The sequence below is a fragment of the Balaenoptera ricei genome, chromosome 14, assembly GCF_028023285.1.
Source record: "Balaenoptera ricei isolate mBalRic1 chromosome 14, mBalRic1.hap2, whole genome shotgun sequence".
Lineage (NCBI taxonomy): Eukaryota > Metazoa > Chordata > Mammalia > Artiodactyla > Balaenopteridae > Balaenoptera > Balaenoptera ricei.
In genome coordinates, this window is record NC_082652.1 from 40,228,978 (window position 1) to 40,251,197 (window position 22,220).

The 22,220-nt window shown below is 46.6% G+C and overlaps 1 protein-coding gene across 1 annotated transcript in view; it reads left to right on the forward strand.

Annotated features, from left to right (window-relative positions):
* Window positions 1-22,220, forward strand: part of CABLES1 (Cdk5 and Abl enzyme substrate 1) — a 107,277-nt gene that overhangs the window by 38,670 nt on the left and 46,387 nt on the right. Inside the window, exons 2-3 of the mRNA XM_059893905.1 lie at window positions 3,126-3,197; window positions 8,958-9,050. Of these exons, the coding sequence (XP_059749888.1) occupies window positions 3,126-3,197; window positions 8,958-9,050 (165 nt within the window). The remainder of the gene's footprint in view (window positions 1-3,125; window positions 3,198-8,957; window positions 9,051-22,220) is intronic.

The window sequence follows — 22,220 nt, forward strand, 5'->3', positions numbered from 1 at the left end:
TTTTCCAAGTAGCATCTGTCTTTTCCAGCATAGGAATTGCCGGATGTGGCTTTTAGATGGGGGAATTGTCAGATTGTGTGCTTTTATGAATTGACCTAGTTTTCTAGGGTGAACCCCCTGGTTTGAATGTTGGACGGGAGGCTGTGGGCCCCAGGGCGCCTGGCAGGGCCTCACGTGTCCTCCGTGGGTTCACTTGGACACATTTTCAGCTGGAGGGCTGGCCATGCTTTTTCTTGGGGTGGGAAAGGGAGACAGCCTCAAATGCCAGAGGAGCTTGAGGGGTTGTTAATGGAATTCCCTGCTGGTGGTCCCATGGATTCCCCCTTGAATATGAGCTCCTTGAGGACAAGAGTTAAGCCAGGATCAGCTTTGTGGTCCCAGCAGGCCAGGCTTGGTCGGGTGGGTGGGCAGAAAAGGATACACCTGCCTGGCCTTTGCTGCGGCCTTGGTTGTATCTTTACTGCCCAAGGAGCTAACCACAGAGCTTCCCAGGGGACCTCTGTTACGATAATTGAAGGAAGGGAGAGCTTGAAGCTGCACAATTGCTGCAGTCGCCACGGTTGCAGATTGAGCCAAATGTTAAATGTCTGTTTACCTGTCACCTGAAAATGCAGAGGTGACAGGTGCCTCTGCATTTGCCTGCAGAGGAAGGCTCAAAGTTTGACAGGATTTGTTGGGATTTTCAGGATCTGAAACCCATACATTTATTTCTGCCTGTGACTATGTTATGTCTAATGACAATTTAGGGGTGCATACTTAAATTAATATTTCACTTTTGATTTAAAAACTCAGAAGAGGGACTTCCCTGACAGTCCAGTGGTTAAGACTGCGCGCTTCCACTGCAGGGGGTGAGGGTTCGATCCCTGGTCGGGGAGTTAAGATCCCACGTGCTGAAGGGTGCAGCCAAAAAAAAAAACCAAAAAATGAAACTCAGAACGTTATCCACAGATACACAGAGTAAATATCATTTTAATCACAACTGCAGAGCAGACATCGGTATTAAGTAAGAACAGTGCATGGAGGCCTGGGGCTCTAATTTTATAGGTGGCCAGTGCCTCAGAGAAGGTGACACCAAGCTAGCTCTGCTTCGAAGGGGGTGTAGGGGTGGAAGGAGCACGTGTCACGGGTTGGCTCGGGCACAGGGCATTTGGGAGTGACCTCGGCAGGGCTTGGAGGAGCGGCCAGAGCTGGGACAGCCAGGCTGACCCCAGTCATTTGAGCGGGGAGGGCATCAGGTCAGGCTGCAGCCCCAGTGGAGGAAACTGGAGTAACAATCAAAATCCCAGGAGCTCCTGGTCATTAACTGTCCTGTGCCAAGGACTTCATGTCTCTTTGTTTCTTACTTACTCTCATTTTCCCGTGTCATAGGTGAGGAAACTGAGGCTCAAGGATTAAGGAGTTTTCTAAGGTCCCAGAGCCTCCAGACTCCAGGACTGAAATCTGAGTCTGTCTGACCCAGCACACGTGTAGCATCATACCGTCCCTTGGATGGGGAGCTTGGGGACACCTATCCCTGAGAGCTACAGTGGGTGGGAGTGTGACTAACTTGGGGTTTGTCCCCGTCCCAGCCTGGGACTCCATCCCAGCCAGACCTGGCGCCTGGAGGGGCTGTGCCTCACGATGGCCTGGACACTTCCTTCAAAGCCACAGCCGCTGGGTGTTGTCACAGGGGTCCTGGCGTGCTGAGTCCCTGGACTTAGGGGGCTGCACAGGCAAGTCCTACTTACTCATGAATTGGCCACCTCTCAAATCCCCACCTATAAAATCAGTTCCCCACCCCCTCAGGTAAGACCAGTGTCTGCCTGGTCTGACTGACTGCTGGAAATCTAACAATACCATATTACAGAAATGGAAGTTTAGCATAAGTTAATTACAGAGTAAACTGGAGATCTTGCAGAAGGTCAGTGTGTCACGAAGACAGTGAAGGTGATGTTGGAGAGCTCCTGGTTCTCACATGTGGACAAACGAGGCTCATTGGAGAGAGAAGCAGGGAGGTGTGTGCTGAGTGTTTTAGAAAGGATTTGACTGTCAAAACATGAAGACAGGCTCTGAGAAAATTGGTGAAGCCCTCGAATGGTTTGCAAAAATGACCCTTCTGATTGTCCTATTAAAAACAAAACACGAAGCAAAAAGGTATCATTGTGGTTGGTTAGAAAAAGTACACACAGAACAAAGCAAAGAACATTCGTTCCATTTTTTTATTCTTTAGAACAAATTAGAACATGGTTATAATTGCATGTTCTTAACCTAAATGTTATCAAATGAACACAAAATAGACATAGTCTTCTAATTTTAGTCCCATTTTTTTTCCAAGGTAAAGACCCAATCAGATATTTTTCTGTCCACACCACCCTTCAGCCAAATCATTTGCTATGAAGTGATGGCCCTTGTTCAAACGGATTTGCTATAAAATTACCAGCCACCATCCCGCCTGGTCCCTGTACCAGATATTCTCAATTAACTAGGACCCATTCTTATTTCAATCTGACAAAAGAAACTAGATTGAGGAGGTTTGGGCAGGTGGTTTGCAGTTCTTTAGCAGATGGAAAGAGTTTGTGTTTTGCCTAATCACACCCTGATATATATTCTCACTGGTCTCGGAGAAATTCTCCCAGGGCAATAATGTCTGCCTTGTTTCTAGTTGCTTTCGAAATTATGGCCCAGAGACCATAAGTTTTTTCTTGCCTCCTAATGATTTTGAGATTTTATTTAGTACGGTTTTAATATTTAATATTTATCAGCTAAAGCTGGTTCAGACCACTGATATCTGAATACTTAACAGGACTATCTAATGCTTTAGAAAAAGTGCACACAGTACCAAAGTTATACACTATCAGAGGTACCTTGTCTTTTTTTGGTTTTAGGCAGCATAAAAAGTAGCCATCACTTCCCTAATCACCAAAAAGCAGCCCTACAACCTGGGAGAAAGCTCAGGATTCAGCAAGGCAAGATGGGCTTGGCGTTCAGGGTACAGGCTGGGAATATGGCAGCCTCTTAAAACACATTTCGCCTGATTTTTTTCTTAGTGGACTTTATTTTTTAGAACAGCTTTAGCTTTACAGAAATGCCAGATCCATTTCACAATGCAGTTTTAACTCCTAGATTTTTTCTCCCTCTCTCTGCAGACGTCGCCTCATCTCCCAGAGATCGTCCTTGGAGACCCTGGAAGATATTGAGGAGAACGCTCCTCTACGGAGGTAAGTTTTCGGGTTGCATTTATGTGTGTGTGAATGGCCTGCAATACAAGGCGGCAGCCAAAGTGTGAATTTTTTTTTTAGTTTTTGATCTGCAGAATTAAATTCTAAAAATGACAATCTGATCCCCAGACTCCGTTTGGAAACCCCAGCCCTTTGGAACATTAGAACTAGAACACTGTGAAATCCCAATTGTGTATCAGAATAGCCCAGTTTGCATGTGAATTCAGGTGCGGTTACCTGTTCCTTTTGAAGATTGCTGCTTGATGAAGAAGAGCGAGTCACTTGCCCCGGCTTTCCCAGGCGCGGTGACACAGTAACCACAGTCCCCGACTTCATTAGCAGGTGGCACGATGTTCCTCCAGAGCCAGGTGCTGGGAAACTCAGGTAGGTCAGCTGTGAGTGCTCCCTTGGGGCTGAAAGCATTCCATTTCTCCCTCCGGATCAGAAAAGTGCTTTCGAAGCATCTTTTTTTGGGTGACAGCAGTTGCTGAGCTGTGCCGGGCCTCTGACTGGCAGCTCTCCTTCCTCTAATCTGCGCCTCGGTCCACCTGGCCCTCCTGGAGTTCAGGAGACACACACTGCGTCCCCTGCAGTCCTCACCGCAGCCCCAGCGGAGCTGGCTGTGCAGGAGGAGCTGAGGCAAGACGGGACCTTGTGGGACGCTGTGGCTTTACAGGGGATGCGTGGCAGGCTGCAGATGGGGCAGAGCCGAGGGAGGGTGTGTGCTCTCATGCCCTCGCACCAGCTCCTACGGGAACCCACATCTGCACCCTTCATGCATGCTTTGGCTGCTGGCCAGGAATTGGGAGTCCCCGGCTCGTCCCTTTGAGCCTGGGAGGATGCTGAGTTGGAGGGAGGCGTCTCCCCCCGGAGCCGGCTCCTTCCCTGCCTGGAGTTTCACCCCCAGGTCACGGGTCTAGTCCACAGACCACCTGGATAAAGGGTGGAGCATAGACAGGCCTGGGATCTGATTGGAAGCATCAGTGACTGTGAATCTCACCGACATCATTCCAAAGAGAAAGTCAGGGCCAGACAGTCCGATTTCCACTTTTGAAGTCTTTTTGAAAACACACATAGCCTCTGGGACCATCTTAGGCTGATGGTGTGTGGCTGTGTGATCCAGGTGGCCTGGGTACGAGTGTTCTTCTGTCAGTCTCTATTAAGTGGCCCAAAGTAATTAGCGAGCATCAGGGAGAAACGTTCTCCGGTGGCGCCGAGTGGCTTTGGCATTTGAGTACAGTTGATGCCAGTCAATGAACAGAACTGCAAAGGCCCTGGAGTTTGGAGAGGATGCAAGGAGCCGTGGTCGTTCGAGCAATGTGGTAGCTGCGACCAAGGAAACCAGGTTAAAAAAAAGTCACAGGCTCTAAAATGTCACCTCCTCGGGGATTCTGGGTGGTAAAGGGGGGCCAGAGAAGGAGCTGGGCACTGTGTTCCTGGTCATGTGCCCCATCACCCCTGTACCCTCCTTTCAGAATCTGCCCAGGCTGGTCCTCTACCCCTCAGTCCTGTGATAGCACAAATGGGCAGAGTAAAAATGGCTTATCTGCCTTAACTGTAACTTCATCCAACCCTTACTTACAGAATGCTATACTTAATTTCCAACAAATCTTGTGTAAATATAAAGTTTAAAAAGTAAGTCTGAAACCAAGGGAGTTGGCAGTTTAAGAAGTCCTTAGTTTCCCTAATGGACTTTTTTTTAATTGAAAAATTTCTGATATTTACTGCAGGAGCAAACTCAAAGGCATACAAAACAAATTTATGGTTACCAAAGGGAAAGGGGGTGGGGGAAGGATAAATTAGGAGTTTGGGATTAGCAGATACAAACTACTATATATAAAATAAACAACAAGGTCCTATTGTATAGCACAGGGAACTGTATTCAATATTCTGTAATAAACCATAATGGAAAAGTATATATATATATAACTGAATCACTTTACTGTACACCAGAAATTAACACAAAGTTGTAAATCAACTATACTTCAATAAAAAATTCTGATATTTACTTAGAAACTTACTTGTTCCTAAGAAATAAAAATAGCAGAAGGGGCATTAGTTTGGGAGTCAGGGGACTTGAATTCTTGGCCTGATTCTTCTACCAACTGGTTATGTGGCTTTGGAAATTCATTTACCTACTCTGGGGACTCGGTTTTTCCCACCTGTAAAATGGGAGAGGCAAATCAGCTGATCTCTGTCCTTTCCAGCTCCCCGATTCTGTGAAATGAATATACCAGTAATGATGCTGAAGTGTTTTGGGAACTGCGGGGGCAGAAGGCTATTAGCCCAACTTGCTTTTAAACTCAGCATGTAGAACAAACTGCTCCAAGGCATCTATTAAAAACCTTTTGCATAATTAAGTGTATCCTGTAATCAGTGCTAACAAGAAAGAGCTAATCTTTCATTAAATATTTAAGTTTTCAATTTAATTCTATCCTAATTTAATTTTGCATCACTTAAAATGTATGGTTTTAAATGGGTATTTTTACATGTCAATGCAGGTGGCTTTGAAATTAATTCCTTCTTTGCTTAACCTGCCATAACCTGAGTGCTTAGTCTTCCAGTTTCCTTGGCAATTGTTGGTAATGCCACAATTCTTTTAAAGCGTTTCTTAGGTGGGGGATGGTGGAGGCTGAATGCTTAAAAAAACACAAGACAACAAACAACTTGCTGATCGAAGGGCTATATCAGTAGCATATGCAGTTAGAATTGGATGCTGGTATCGAAAGAAAGCACCTCTGTTAAGTTATCTTCTTAAAAGTCTTTCTTTTCTCTTGCACATCACAGGTTAGTTTCCTGTATCCACCTTGAACTCCAAGGACTGAGCATTTGCAATGAGAGGCTTTAGACTGAGGTTTTCCACTTTGCCTGGTGGTTACGTGGTATCCCAGAAATAAGGACCTAGGACGTCTCTGTTAGGTGTCCAGAAAAACCTCAGTTCAGCTGCAGCAAATGCGGCAGCCGTCACCACCTGCCCCAGTTTCCAGCCTGTCTCAGTTGATGTGTGCAGGCTGCTGTGCCATTAAGTAATTACTGGTGCCGAAAGCCACCTGTGCCCCTTTTGCCAACTTCCGGTTTCAGCAGAAGGCTGGGAGATTTTGTGCCCAAACCTGAGGGTAACAGCACCTCTTTCTGTAGATGTGGAGGCAGGGAGCAGCTTGGGGTCTTAGGAAGGTACCCTCACAGTCTAGCTCTTAGCCCACTGCCCTCAGACTGGGGGGCCCAGGAAGCTCTGCATTTTGGGAGGAAGCTGGGCAAGGATGTGAGGATGCTCCTGAACAACGGTCCAGCAACCAGTGATAGCACACATTTATGCCTTCAAGGATTCTCCTCTCTCCAGTGACTACAGAGTTCTAGAACCTTCTGCTGTGTGTGAGAGAGACAGTTGGGGACCTTGGGTGGCCTGCAGACTCTAACAGTCATTCTGGAGGTAGAACAGAGGCAGTTTGAGGTGCTGGGTCTGCTTCCAGAGAGCTGCCCCAGGAAGGCTGAGTGAGGCTGAATCTTCTTGGACCTCAAGAAAGCTGAATCTGGGTTCGGAGGCTTGGAGTAGGGAGGGGGATTAGTGGGTGCTTTTCCCTATTCAAACCCTTCCTGAGGTCCACAGGAAGCATCTACAAAATGCCCTCAGGCAGGGTTCTGCATGTCTTTTTTTTTTTTTTTTTTTGTAAATTTATTTTTTTATTTATGCTATTTATTTTTGGCTGTGTTGGGTCTTTGTTGCTGCACACTGGCTTTCTCTAGTTGCGGCGAGCGGGGGCTACTCTTCGTTGTGGCGCATGGGCTTAGTTGCTCTACGGCATGTGGGGTCTTCCCGGACCAGGTCTCGAACCCGTGGCCCCTGCGTTGGCAGGAGGATTCTTAACCGCTGCGTCACCAGGGAAGTCCCTCTGCATGTCTTTAAAAGAATCTATTTAAAACCAAGAATTCAGGACCCTTAATAAAGGCTGTGGTTTTCAGAATATAGGAGGCAAACAGTAACAAAATATGCACCCTTTGTAGTTAAAGGTTTTAATAATAATCACACACTTGAAATGTGTATATGAATGTGTGTACATATGTATGAATGTGAATATTTGTATTTGAACGTTTCACTTGACACTGTACGAAGCTCTTGTAGAAATCATCACGTTTAATCCTCACAACAGCTCCAGGGAGGGATCTGAAATATTACTAGTGATAGGTCACTAGGGTTGGTAGTGAGTGTGTGGTGCATGCTGGGAGGGCCACTCAGGCTGCGGCCGTGTGCTGGGAACCCTGCTCCGGTGGAATGGACATGACTGGCAGGGGGCCTTCCTTCCTCTAGATCCAAAGCCCAGGGAACCCCGTTTCCCTGATGAAAACCACCAGATACCTGCTACCATGTCTTTGCTTTGACCTGCACTCATTCACTTTACTATATTTTTTTTTCAAGTTAAATTACATTTTAAGGTGCTGTTTCTTAAGGAAAAAAAATAATTTTCAGCACTCTCTGGGAAGGGGCTTGTAGGAAGACTGGCCCTTACTTGAGGGCAGGTAAGGGGGTTTGGGAGCTGTACACCTAGCCTAGCCCAGGGCTATCCCCCAATTTCCCTTGAGGGGAGCCCTTGGAGGAGAGTAAAGATTCGAGCTGCTAGGCAGGTCTGTGAGGCTGCCCATTCCCTAATCCTTGGCCACCAGTGGGTCCACACACCCCACCTGCCCTCAGCTGTACCTCCTCGTTGGGAGGTACATCTTGTTCTTCTCTTACCTGAAGCCTCAAAGTTCAGGAGTGACTGAACTCGGGTGATGGCCTGGACCTTCGTGTGGTTTTGGGAAGCCGGGCACTGCTTCTCTGGAACTCGCTCTCTGAAGCATAAGGTCTCAGGCACCCACGTCTGATGCCAGGAGCCAGCCCTCGGGGTCCATGGTCAGAAAGGTAAACAAAAAAAATTTGGTAGCAAAAACCCAACTAGAAAAGTCATTGCTGCCTTTCTCAATACAAGACCAAACTTCAGATTCTCAGTTGCTGGGATTTTTGCTTTTTTCCTAGTTGTTATTACAGTTGTGTATCTTAGAATTTGCCAGGTACCTTTGAAAAAATAGACACAAATAAGATCTTTTCAGCCTGTGGTCTGTTCTGTCATTCCTGTAGTGCAAACACATGTTGTATATTCTAGGAAAAATTAATTGGAATCCAAGTCAATTTGTTCAACAAATATTTATTTAAAATTTATCTTTAAAAAAAAAAACAAAACAGCCACTAGCTGGGTCTCAGTCTCTGATTCTCATTCAAAGTAAAACTGCGACTTCCAGGCAGAGCCAAGTTGAATGTTGAGGCAATCGTCCAGGTAATTCAGGCCAGAGTCCTGCTACAGAAGAAAAATGATTCGGGGTTGTTTTTAAACTGACTTTTCCAGTGTTTTTCCGCCCTCTGGATTCTTAAATTTACAGTTTTCTGTTCCCGTTACCTGTGTTGATACAGGAGGATTCTTTTTAAGATGACAGGAACAAATAATGTCTTTGGAATTCGTGTAGGTTATGTTATTGTAACTGAGGACAATAGTTTTCATTAGCTGGCTCTTCAGAGACCCATATAAATTATTATCAGTATTATCGAGGAAGTTGTCTGTCGTTGGGTTTTTTTTTTTAAAGCTTCCTTGCTTCCAGCTATATAGTCCTCATTATCCTTGGGGTGACTCAAACCATTTGAGTCTGGTCTTTCCTTCCTGTCTTTGTGTGGAGATGTCTCAGCTGTCCACGGGCAACTGACTGTGTTTTCGAAATGGCTTTATTTTTCAGATGTCGCACTCTCTCAGGTTCGCCCAGACCAAAGAACTTTAAGAAGATTCATTTTATCAAGAATATGCGGCAACACGATACCAGGAATGGCAGGTATCATACTAACAAAAACTGCCCCCATCCTCCCTGCTGTAGGAGGGGGTGGGTCCAGCGGGGAAGGGAAGAGGGGACCCTTTGAATGGCCAGAACTCACAGAGTGAAGCCCGCTGTTAAGATGAACAGGATCTCATGTAACCTTCCCTAACAGACTACTATTTCCATCCCACTCCTGCCAGAATCATCCAAAGAAGTTTATAGAAAATACTGCTCTCTAATGGCAACCAAAGGCTTAGTTTTTTAGACTAACTAAAACTGAATTTTTAATAGTACTGAAATATATTTTTATTAGGAAATTTTGAACAGAAAAACAGTTGAGTTTTTGGGTGTTTTGTTATCGTTGTTTCTTTCTTTTTCCGCTTTTTTGGGTTTTGTTTTCTTTTTTCACCAGGGCTCTGTGCTCTGGTCAGTCAGTATCCTGCCAGATCTGCGCCTGAAGTCAGGTTTGGCTCTCTCTCTGATGATTTTCATTAAGAGGGGAGAATCACGACCTTGCCAGCAGATTCTCCCTGGGTGCCGATTCAGATTCCTGGGCCTGCTGACGTACGCCTGGACCATGTGTTTCTCCAGCAAAGAGTTGCTCTTTTGGAAAGGGCTGTTAAATGAAAATTATGGTTAAGTGTATATGACCTTGGTATTAAAACCTTCCTGGTGACAAGCGGATGTGAATCCTTGTTGCCGGCATTGCTTATAATTGAATGGCGAAGCCCGTTCATGGCAGCCTCACAACAACGCTGGGAACAGGGCTCCAAGACCTCTTGGGGTCCCCTGATGCTCTGTGCTCCTGGGGGTGGCTCTTCTCCACCGACCTGTGACCTGGATCATAGTTAGAGACACATCCCAGAGCAGAGTTCCTGCCCCAAGACCATTTCATTTGATCTCCTCCTGATTTACAGAAGCTCATGTGGGCCCCACTAATAACTCTCTAATCTATACCAAATGAAAATTGCTAAAAAGCTAGACTCATGGCATGATTAAGGCCCAGCATTACTATAATTTGGTGTAAAATACACTGTACAACCTGAATAACTAACAATTACAGTATTTAAAGACTTGTTTTCTTCAAGTTTTTAAACCTCACTTGAATAGAGAACATAATTTTATAGCTATTCAGCGATTTTAGAATGGCCAAATTGAACTCTCCCATCAAATAATTTTTACGTACTCAGTATGTATTCCTATTTTAAGTACAGAGCTTTTAGTTAAAATGAACCCAACTGTCATCTGTGAAATAGAATATCCTGAGTTTCTTTCTCTCACCCTGACTCTCACTGTCACAATTATTGTGTCTTATTCATTTAACCACCGTGTTTTTCTTTTCCTTTGTGGCTCTTACTGAATCCGAACCTTACTTATGCCATTTTTAGTATAATTATTCATCATTTATGTATGTTGGTGTTTTTGTCCATAATCTCTTGAACCATAAAATAAACATAGAAAGCCTCGACTTCCTAAATAAAATCAGTGATAAAGCCAAAAAGTGGGCCAAATTAATGGTATTCCCCACTTCTCAATGCTGTTGAGGACACAAAGTCAGATAATCAATCACCTGGCATGGTTTGTAGTGAGAGGATGTAGTTAGTAAAAGATTTGGACTAATGGGATCACCAGTGTATAGTATATTCCGAAGCCGCCTTCCCCGGCACACCCTTGACCCTGGAACAATGTCAACAGTCCAGAAAGCATGCAGTTGCTGGCAGTTTTGCTGGGGAATTTTCAGAGGGAACCAGGAGGGACTGTTAGCTTATCTGGAGATCTAAGAAATGGGCTTTAGGGCAGGAAAGCAAGCTCTCAGCACAGGCTATATATAATATAGGCAGTGGTGACAGCCGGTTGTACCTGCCTAGGTGAGAACTGCTTTTTCGGTGCCAGAGAAGATGAAAGGCCTAGAGATGCTCTCCTTCCTCCCTCCGGTTGATTTATTAGCAGGGATGGACTGTTCTCAGATAGATGAAAGAAAAACTCAGGAGGGCACCAGGAAGAAACTATGATTTCTGAGGTGACAGAAGGAAATTGTGGTCAGGAGCTGATGAGTGGGAGGAGGGGACCCACCGCAGCCGGGCAGCAGGCGTGAGGCCGTCCTGCTGGAGGTAGTCAGGGACGGGGATGAGCTCAGAGCTGCGGTGGTGGGTAGGAGGGGGCCTGGACATGCTCTCGGGAGGGAGGGACTGGGGCGATGCCTGGGGGTCTCTGATGCTCCCACCTCGGGCGTGCGGGGTACACACACAACACCACAACAAAGGGGGCCTTCCTGCAGCCCACATGGGAGCCACTTGACTCAGGTTTGCCTGCCGTGTTGGGAGGAAAGAGGCTTTACTGAGAAGCCTGGAGATGCTCACTAAAGCACTTCAAAGGTCTGGACTGAGAACAGAGTGGCCTGAGTACTGGTGTGTCCGCCTCTTCCTGTGCCGGGGAAGACAGACTGAAAGGGGGCCTGCTTAGCCCCCCAGGCCCGTGGGAGGCACCCTCCCAGCTGGGCAGGCTTGTCTCTACTCCAGCCCCGATTTCTGCCCGCTCACAGCTCTGCCCAGCTCCGGAGTCTCCTTGTGACCTCCGGGCAGCACAGACCAGCCTCCTGGACAGCAGGCCGAACCCAGGGCCCGCTCACTGTTCTGGACCTGAAGACCTTGGTGTTGAGGCTCCCCCGCCTCCAAGCCTGCTGACCATGGGGCAGAGGCACGGGCGTCAAGGGGCACTTGGGCTCCGGTCTCAGCAAGGACTAGAGCGCAGCGTGGGAAATGAGTAGAGTGTCTGTTATAAGGTTCTAGCCTGACCTGACTGAGAGTTTTAAGCAAAATTTTGAGATAGAAAGGGAAAAAAATATTAAAACTGAAAACCAAATACAATAAAAGACAATACTTGTGTCACTGAAAAAACAAAAAGTCCAAGTTAACCTCATGATCCGTAATATCAAGGTAGCTGCTTAGAAATAAACCTCGGGGCCCCAGCCGGTCCGTGCTCACCCACTTCATTCTGTGACATTAGACCGAGTCCAACGGCACGAGACGCGGAGGTGAGCCTCTTCCATAGAAGGTGTGGCTCCGATGGAGGATGGAGCCCGCTTTAAGTGAGAACCGTCTTCCTCTGTCTGGAATCGGTGCATTCTATGAGGCTGGCGCTGGGGACCTGCCAGAAGGCTTTGCGTCGGATCAAGAGCAGAGAACCACGCTGAGAGTGTGTGGGACTCGGGCTGCAGACCCTCCGGCAGGAGGAGCGAAGAAGGACAGAGCCTGGACACAGACTACGAATTCCGTGGTGGGAGCCTCAGCTCCACTGTTAGAACCAGATGGCATGATGGGTTCCTCCCTGGCTGGCGGGTGTTTCCTCTCCCAGCAGGTGGGGCAGGTGGTGAGGGAGCTGGCACCCTCTAGGTCTACTTCTGCCTTAACACGAAGACAGGCTGGTGATGGGGAGGCCATGTTGGACTTGATAGTTACGGAAAGAAAGCAATGCTTGTCTGGGTTTTAGGAAGACAGATCTCAGAAGGTTCAGACTGAGAAGTAGATTATTGTGGCTGCATCCATATTGCCAAAAGGGATTATAAAATTAAGAGTAACATAAAGTGATGATGGGTAACATTTATTGAGTGCTTCCTGGGTACCAGGCTCTAAGTACTTCATAGGCTTTGTTTCGTTAGCTCATCTCAATGGGTATTTGTTGAGTAAATTAAGGCAGAGACCTTCTATTTTATGTTTCTTCCAGTTTTATTGAGCTATAATTGACTTACAGCACTGTATAAGTTTAAGGTGTATAGCATAATGATGTGACTTACACACATCATGAAACGGTTACCCCAATAAGTTTAGGAAGCATCCATCATCTCATATAGATTCAAAGTAAAAGAAAAAGAAAATAAGTGTTTTTTTTCCTTGTGATGACACCTTCCAGGATCCACTCTTAACAACTTTCATACATAACATACAGCAGTGTTAATTATGTTTATCATGTTGTACGTTTCATCCCTAGTATTTATTTATCTCATAACTGGAAGTGTGTACCTTTTGACTGCCTTCATCCAACTCCCCCCTCTCTCCGCCCCCTGGAGAGACCTTTTAAATGAGTTCAGTCTTCAGGACTATATTTCGAGGGATGGAGAGACTTTAGAAATACAAATAATCCTTGAAACAAACTCATGAGGAAGGTATTACTACTGTTGTGTTGGGCAGAATAATGTCCCCCAAAGATGTCACTGTCCTATTCTCAGGACCTGTGGCTATGTCAGGTACATGGCAAGGGGGACTTAAAGTTGCAGATGGAGTTGAGATTGCTGATCAGCTGCCCTTAAAATAGTAGCAGGATTATCCTAGATTGTCTGGGTGGGCCCGGTGTAATCACAAGTGTTCTTAAAAGCAGAAGAGGGAGGCAGGAGAGTCAGTGCTGGAGTGATGTGATGTGAGAAGGACTCAACTGCCCATTGCTGGCTTTGAAGGTTGAGGAAGGGGCCATGAGCCAAGGGCTGCGGCAGCCCCAAAGCTGGAAAAGGCAAGAAAACAGATTCTCCTTTCAAGCCTCCAGTGGGAAGCAGCTCCAAACACCTTGATTTTAGCCCCATGAGACCCATTTCAGAGTACTGATGTCCAGAATTGTAAGATAATTTTGTGTTGATTTAAGACCCTAACTTTGTCGCAATTTATCACTGCAGCCATAGGAAACAAACACTCATCATTTCAGTTTACAAAGGAGGAAACTAGAGCACGTGGCTAGAAAGTGGGGAGTGGAGTCCAGATTCAGACATCAGATTCCGAGTTGGAACCCTCATATGTTGCTGGTGGGAATGTAAAATGGTCCAGCCACTATGGAAAACAATTGGGCAGTTCCTCCAAAAGTTAAACATAAAATTACCATATGACCCAGCAATTCCACTGGCAGGTGTACCTAAAAAATTGAAAAGAGGAATTCAAACAGGTACTTTCATATCAACGTTCATGGTATTATCATTCACAATTAGCCAAAAGGTGGAAACAACCCAAGTGTCCATCAACAGATTGTGGATAAACAAAAGTGGTATATACATACAGGGGAATATTACTCAGCCGTAAAAAAGAATGAACTGCTGATACCTGCTACAGTGTGTATGAATCCTGAGAAACATCATGCTGTTTGAAATAAGCCAGACCCGGGACTTCCCTGGTGATGCAGTAGTTAAGAATCCACCTGCCAATGCAGGGGACACAGGTTCAAGCCCTGGTCCGGGAAGATCCCACATGCCCCGGAGGAACTAAGACCATGTGCCACAACTACTGAGCCTGCTCTCTAGAGCCCGTGAGCTACAACTACTGAGCCTGAGTACCGCAACTACCAAGCCCACACGCCTAGAGCTGGTGCTCCACAACAAGAGAAGCTACCACAATGAGAAGCCTGCACATCGCAATGAAGAGTAGCCCCCGCTCGCCACAACTAGAGAAAGCCCACACACAGCAATGAAGACCCAATGCAGCCAAAAATAAATAAATAAATAAATTTATAAAAATAAAAATAAAGAAAGGAAATAAGCCAGACCCAAAGGGCCAAACACAATATATGATTCCATTTATACAAAATATCCAGAATAGGTAAATCCATAGAGGCAGAAAGTAGACTAGAGGTTACCAGGGCCTGGGGGAAGGGGGACAGAGTTTCTGTTTGGGGCAGTGGAAAAGTTTTGGAAACAGTGGTGATAATTGCACAACATTGTGCATGTACTTGATGATACAAAATCATACACCTATAAGTGGTTAAATGGTATATTTTATATTACATATATTTTGCCATAATAAAATAAAATAAAACACCAGTGATAGCCATGGGGCTTTTAAAACCATATTCAGAAGAGGGAGGAAAGGGATGGTAAACTTCTTGGGGTTGATGGTACAAGGACAGAGCAGATGTCAGCTGCTGGGCTAGCATTAGCATCTTTAACAAGTAGAACTGTGAAGACATGTAGACTGAACAAAACAAGGTGCTGGGCACACAGGAGGTCCTCAGCAAGTGTTTGTGGAATAAATGAATGGAGAGGCCTTACATTTTGAATGTTTCAGTCTTCAGGACTAGATCAGGGAATGGAAAGAATTTAGAAATACGAATGATCTTTAAAGTGCCGGGGAGAATAAAAGAAGTTCTGAGTTGAATGCCAGGCACACATTGCCCTTAAAAAGTGAAAAAGAGGGACTTCCCTGGTGGCATGGTGGTTAAGAATCTGCCTGCCGATACAGGGGACACGGGTTCCATCCCTGGTCCAGGAAGGTCCCACATGCCGCGGAGCAACTAAGCCGGTGCGCCACAATTAATGAGCCTGCGCTCTAGAGCCTGTGAGCCGCAACTACTGAGCCCGCGTGCCACAACTACTGAAGCCCGTGTGCCTAGAGCCCATGCTCCGCAACAGGAGAAGCCACCGCAATGAGAAGCCCGCACACCACAATGAAGAGTAGCCCCTGCTCGCCACAACTATAGGAAGCCCACGTGCAGCAATGAAGAGCCAACACAGCCAAAAAAAAAAAAGTCAAAAAGAGACAGGTGGTAGCAGAGGATAAGTTCTAATAATCGTAAACCAGCAATCCTAGAGCTGATTGCTGGCAGAGTTCTGCAATGGATTGTTAAACAGATGGTTTGTGTGCTTTTAGAAAAGAATGGAGGTGGCCACAGCCAACATGGCTTCATTGAGAAAGAGTCATGTTAACTTCATCTCCTTATTGATGGAATAACTAGGCTAGTAAATGAGAGGACCTCCACATTGACATTTCTTGATTTCAGCAGAACATTAGACTGTTCCATATTATGGCATCTCCCAGGGATGCTGGGTGACTGTGCAGCTGGAGAACCTGCAGGCAGCTGAAGTGTGTTAGCCAAGCTTCGTCAGCCTGAAGGGAGCTTGGGAGGAAGAGCACGTGGTACGCCCTTGAGCATCATCTCCTCTGCAGCATGAAGGCCAGTCAGCCTCGTGGTGGGCCACGTGGAAGACCAAAAGCAGGAGACTGTGTTATAGCGGGGAACCAAGGCTCGGTTCCTTCAACGGCTCCCCGAGGTTAAACTTAGCAGGGATAAATGTAACAGAGGTAGATGATCAATTACAGCACAGGGTACAGACTTTTCAGAATTTCATGTGAAAAATATCTTGGAATTTAGATTTTAAACCGTGTGCTCCATAGAGGCTAACGATGTGAGGTCACTACAGAGTGAGCTAATGTAGCTCGTCCTGATAGAAGGAGATAGCATCCCAGAAATGTATCACTTTTGCACCCAGCCAGGGTCAGTCGCATCTGTCGAGCTTCGATCTGCACGAGTGTCACGTTTTAGGACACTGGATTTGTATTAGGACGGCCCCATTGTTGGACTAGGATTTTCCAAGCCCCCCTCCCCACAGAGGGTGGGAGGCATGGCACATAGCAAATGGGAATAGCCAGATCTTCCGCCTCGTTTCATTGAACCGCCTATGTGTAAATAGCCATTTTTCTGGAAGGAGACAAGTGCATCTGGATAGATGGCGCCTAATAAAGCAGTTCCTTAACTAGGAAGAATGCAGTGATAACCTGTGTTCAGTCTTTCCAGCACCTAGGTGCTGACCTCTGCTCTGCACTGGGACTATTTTAAGGGATGAGATTTATCTGTGCATAAAGCCGTGATCCTGTCTCATGGAGTTACAGGCTAGTCGGGGAGGCAGATGATAGGCAAGTAAGTGTGTCCTATCAGAGATGGGATAGATGTGCTCTGGAGGAAAACTGAGGCCCACACTGGGGCGGGGGCAGGGCATGTGCTGGGGCAAGACTCCACTGATGGAGAGACCTTTGAGCAGACGTGGGCAGGAGGTGAAGGAGCCAGCCCCGTGTGGTCCCAGCGGGGAAGAGCGTTCAAGGTGGATGGAACAGCCGTTGCAGACGTGCTGAGGCCGGAACGCAAGGGCTGTGCCTGGGGAACCATAGGAAATCCGTGTGGGTGGAAGAGAGGGAGAGAGGAGGGAGAGATGCACCCTGAGGAGACCTGGGAGGGTGAATCGTGAAGATGTCTGCTTTCGCTGTGAGTGAGATGGGAGCTATGGAGGGTGGTAGGCAGACGACTGATGTGCTCTGGCTTGGCTTTGATCGGGAGCACTCTGGCCAACCAAAAATCAAGGGCAAGCATCACAGGTCTTCTTTTTTTTTTTTTTTAAATCTTTATTGAACTTGTTACAATACCGCCTCTGTTCTATGCCTTGGTTTTTTGGCCCCGAGGCATGTGGGATCTCAGCTCCCCGACCAGGGATCGAACCCGCACCCCTTGCAGTGGAAGGCGAAGTCTTCACCACTGGACCGCCAAGGAAGTCCCATAGGTCTTCTTTGGTAACCTTATTCTTATAGAAAATTAGAGGGGGTGTGTGTATTGTGTATTCTCTTCTGAAAGTGAATTAATTTTGATACGAAGTTCAGAAATGACCTGAGGTCTTTCAAAAACTGTTCACACATGTATAAGCAAACGCTTTGTCATGATAGAGAGGAGTCCAGGACCCCCTGCCTTAGCGTCTGGAGGGGGCCATTGAACATCCTGAGGACGGTGGTTGGGGGCTGGAAGCTGCCGCTTGGTTAGTCGAGAAGAGCCAGTCACCATTCACACTCATCTGCATCTTCACAGGGGGCACCGGGGGCCCCCGAGTCTCCTGGGTTAACCGGAAGTAAAGACAGATCTCGGCCCTCGGGGAGGAGACACCCTTGAAAATGACAACCACTATGAGGCTAGCTAGTGCCAACAGAGAGCTGATTGCTGGCCAGGTAGATCTGGGTCATCAGAATGGAAGGTGAGCGTGAAGACTGAAGACCAGCCACCGGCCGAAGACACATTATGTCCAGTGACCCTCATGGTCCTGTTAGGACAGGACCTTTCCTCTGGGCGCTTGTCTTTGAGAGCAGTGGAAGACAAGAGCTCTGGTTTCAAGTGGACGTCACCCTCCCTCAGGCATTACTTCGCATCCTTTTGAAGTCATCTGGTTTTCGAATGTCTGCCTCGAGCACAAGCGATGGCTGCCACTTGCACCGGAAGCGCCCCCCTCCTGGGTCTGTCGTGAGAATCACTGCGTTCTGAACAGGCAGAGAAGTGATCTTTGCAGTGAGTGGACTGGTCTGTCTCATCCCTTGACAGGAGTTTTCAAAGAGACTTAAAAAGATTTGAGATAATGGACAGAGCATCGAGCTCGAGGGCTGTCTCTTTAAAGGGTGAACTCAGTAGGAAAAACAAAAATATAAAAGATTCCCGCAGCTTTTATCTACTTTGTAAAGTAAGATGGTAAAAAAAAAAAAAGGGCAGTAACTGAAGTCAGGTTGTAGCCTTTCATTTTTATATTGAAAATTTTGGAGGGAACTGGGCAAATGGGTCATAACTAAATTAAAACCTCGTTTGTCATCTCATCAGTTCCGATCTGTCAGCCTAGTTTAGTTTGAAAAATGAGTTGGAGGAAGTGGCACGTTTCAAAAAACAAAACAGCTAGTTACGAACTCTGGACGGGCCTTCTAGAAAGAAGAAATATGTCATCGCCTTTTCTCTCTCCATCCATTCGATAGATGTCAGGCATCTTCTGTGAGGTTCCCTGAAACATCTGCCTCTTCCCAAGCACGCATTTCTACTCCCAGAACTTTTATTTTTTTCTTTTTGGCTGCGCCATGCGGCTTATAGGATCTCAGTTCCCCGACCAGGGATTGAACCCAGGCCACAGCAGTGAAAGCTCAGAATCCTAACCACTAGGCCACCAGGGAACCACCCCCCACCCCCAGAACTTCTGTTCTTTATTAAAAGACTAGAACCCTCCATCCCCCCAGCAGCAGGAGGCTGGCAGGGAAGCATCTTTATCAGTATCATCATCGGTGTTTCTAACCAAATGTCAGCAAAACCTCAGTCCTGAAGGACAGAGAGTGGATAGACTTGAAGGAGCCTTAATAACCCCCAAACCTCACTGAGACTCCTGGGCACAGCGTGTTCTGCCACCGAAGTGGCCCCCAGAGCTGCTCTCAAACATGACTGCCCCATTGATTGTCCTCTGCTTCTTCCCTGGTGCCACAAGGGGAAGGAGGAGCTGGGCTGTAGACACGGGGGCCCAGCTGGGGCTGGCGCTGGGTCAGCACCATATGCAGGGTTTATTACGGTTTTGTTATCTGTACCTCTTTAAGGAGCACGGAGGGTATGCTGGCTTTTTCTGTGACTCTGCATGAGGCTTCTGAGAGAAACTGTTTTCAGTCATAAGCGACTGTGCTTGGTGCTTCTCCTGTGCGATGTACTGTGCTGAAAAGTGCTCGGCCTGGGAATGCTTGTTGCTTCTTTTCTACCAGTTTGATTTACAGGAAATAAAATGAGACACAGAAAAAAAAAGGTTGAGAGGTTGGAGAGAACCTTCCCTTGGCGGTTCAGTTTCGACTCTGCTTGACGAGAGGGCCTGGGAGCAGGGGGGAGTCCAGACCTTGGTCCCCACCAGTGGTCCGCAGCAGTCTGAGAAGAAAACCATCATTAGGGCCAGTAGATGGGCGGGGCTGGGGCCACGCTTAGGACACACTCAGGACCAGTGCTGTCCTGGAAGAGCAAGGATGAGAGGGCTCCAGAGGGGACTTCTAACCTCTGTGACACCACGCTCAGCTTGTTTTCCTCCTTCCTACCTCCCTGTTAGGGGCTGGATGGTATCCCCCCAAAATTCTTATGCTGAGCCCCAGCCCTCTGCACCTCAGAATGAGACCTTATTTGGAAATAGAGTCGTGGCAGATGTAATTAACTGGTCAAGATGAGATTGTGCTGCAGCAAAGGAGACCATAAACAAGATGAAAAGACAACCCTCAGAACGGGAGAAAATATTTGCAAATGAAGCAACTGATAAAGGATTAATCTCCAAAATTTACGAGCAGCTCATGAAGCTCAATATCAAAAAAACCAAACAACCCAATCCAAAAATGGGCAGAAGACCTAAAGAGACATTTCTCCAAAGAAGATATACAGATTGCCAACAAACACATGAAAGGATGCTCAACATCACTAATCATTAGAGAAATGCAGATCAAAACGACAATGAGGTATCACCTCACACCAGTCAGAATGGCCATCATCAAAAAATCTACAAACAATAAATGCTGGAGAGGGTGTGGAGAAAAGGGAACCCTCTTCCACTGTTGGTGGGAATGTAAAATGATACAGCCACTATGGAGAACAGTATGGAGGTTCCTTAAAAAACTAAAAATAGAACTACCATATGACCCAGCAGTCCCACTACTGGGCATATACCCTGAGAAAACTATAATTCAAAAAAAGTCAAGTACCACAATGTTCATTGCAGCTCTATTTACAATAGCCAGGACACGGAAGCAACCTAAGTGTCCATCGACAGATGAATGGATAAAGAAGATGTGGCACATATATACAATGGAATATTACTCAGCCATAAAAAGAAACGAAACTGAGTTTTTTGTAGTGAAGTGGATGGACCTAGAGTCCTGTCATACAGAGTGAAGTAAGTCAGAAAGAGAAAAACAAATACCGTATGCTAACACGTATATATGGAATCTAAAAAAAAAAAAAAAAGATTCTGAAGAACCTAGGGGCGGGACAGGAATAAAGGCGCAGACATAGAGAATAGACTTGAGGACATCGGGGAGGAGGAAGGGTAAGCTGGGACAAAGTGAGAGAGTGGCATGAACATATATACACTACCAAATGTAAAATAGATAGCTAGTGGGAAGCAGCCGCATAGCACAGGGAGATCAGCTCGGTGCTTTGTGATCACCTAGAGGGGTGGGATGGGGAGGGTGGGAGGGAGACACAAGAGGGAGGAGTTATGGGGATATATGTATATGTATAGCTGATTCATTTTGTTATAAAGCAGAAACTAACACACCATTTTAAAGCAATTATACTCCAATAAAGACGTTAAAATAAAAAAAAAAGATGAGATTGTGCTGGAGCAAGGTGGCCCCTGATCTAATCACTGGTGTCCCTATAAAAGGGGGAAACTTGGAGACAGACATGCACCTGGGGAGACGCCATGCGGCCTTGTGAGGGCTGGGGTTATGCTGCTCCAAGCCAAGGAGCTCCCAGAAGCTGGGAGAGCTGCCGGGAGCAGGTCCTGCCCTCAGAGAGAGAACCTGGCCCTCCACACCTTGGCCTCTGGAACCCTGAGATGATTGATTTCTGTTGTGGGAGCCGTTGCCACGGGGCAAGGTGCATGGCACCTTGTTACGGCAGCCCTGGCAAACTCCACGCTCCCTCAGTCTCTCTCTCACTGCAGTTGTGCGCTCTGCTGCCTGTCCTCTCTCTGTCCCCCTCTCCTCACTGCACTCCCCACCCTTGGGGGCACTCACCCAGCCGAGGCTCCGTCACCATCGCCATCCTAACCGCCCCAGGCCCCCTGAGCCCCAGGTCCAGCTCTGCTGAATTATTTACAGTAATCGCTTGGTCAAGGGAAGAGGTTAGTAAACGCTGGGAAAAATACCCACAGAAATGACATACGTAGTTCAAACACCACTTTCATTTCAGGCATGTTGGCAATCACCCATTCCACAGGTTTGTGATGCCAGGTCTTTCTTTGCCTTGGGGCTCACGGAGCAGACTCTGTGGCACTGACCTCACACTATCATCGTTCCCACCTGTTGCTTCCACGTCCAGATTGAACTTCTTTAAAGTGACCCAAGAAACTAAGTGTAGAATCCTTTTGGATTTTTACAATTCTTTCTTATCTTTTATAGATGTCTTGCCCATACATATTTCAACTGCAGGGGTTTTTTTGGTTTTTTTTTTTTTTTTTTTTAGTGATTTGCCTTGTTTGAAAAAATTTTAAAGCACTCAGTGTTATTTTTTATAGAAACAGCGTTTCTCCTTTTTTTGATTTTCACATGGCATTAGTTTGTGCAATCTTTAATGAACAAAGTATAACTAACAAATACAACTGGCAGAAACAGGTGGAGGGCATCCAGACCTGATCTTAGCAAGTATACGACTCAGTGTGGGTGTTCTAGAGAGCAGCCTACCAGCCTGAGCTTTGGGTGTGCCGTGAGTGTTGGTCAAAGTGATTTATGGAGGGGAGTGGAGACCCTGATGGGTTAGGCAAGGGAAGTCAGTGAAGAGTTTTACAGCACTCTCTGTTCCTCCAATAGGCCTTCCACTCCTCCTCCCAGCCTTCACTCATACCAATCCCTCTGCCAATGTATCTTCTCCTTGTAGCCTGTTGCCCCTTCTCAAGGTCTCAGTTTAGCC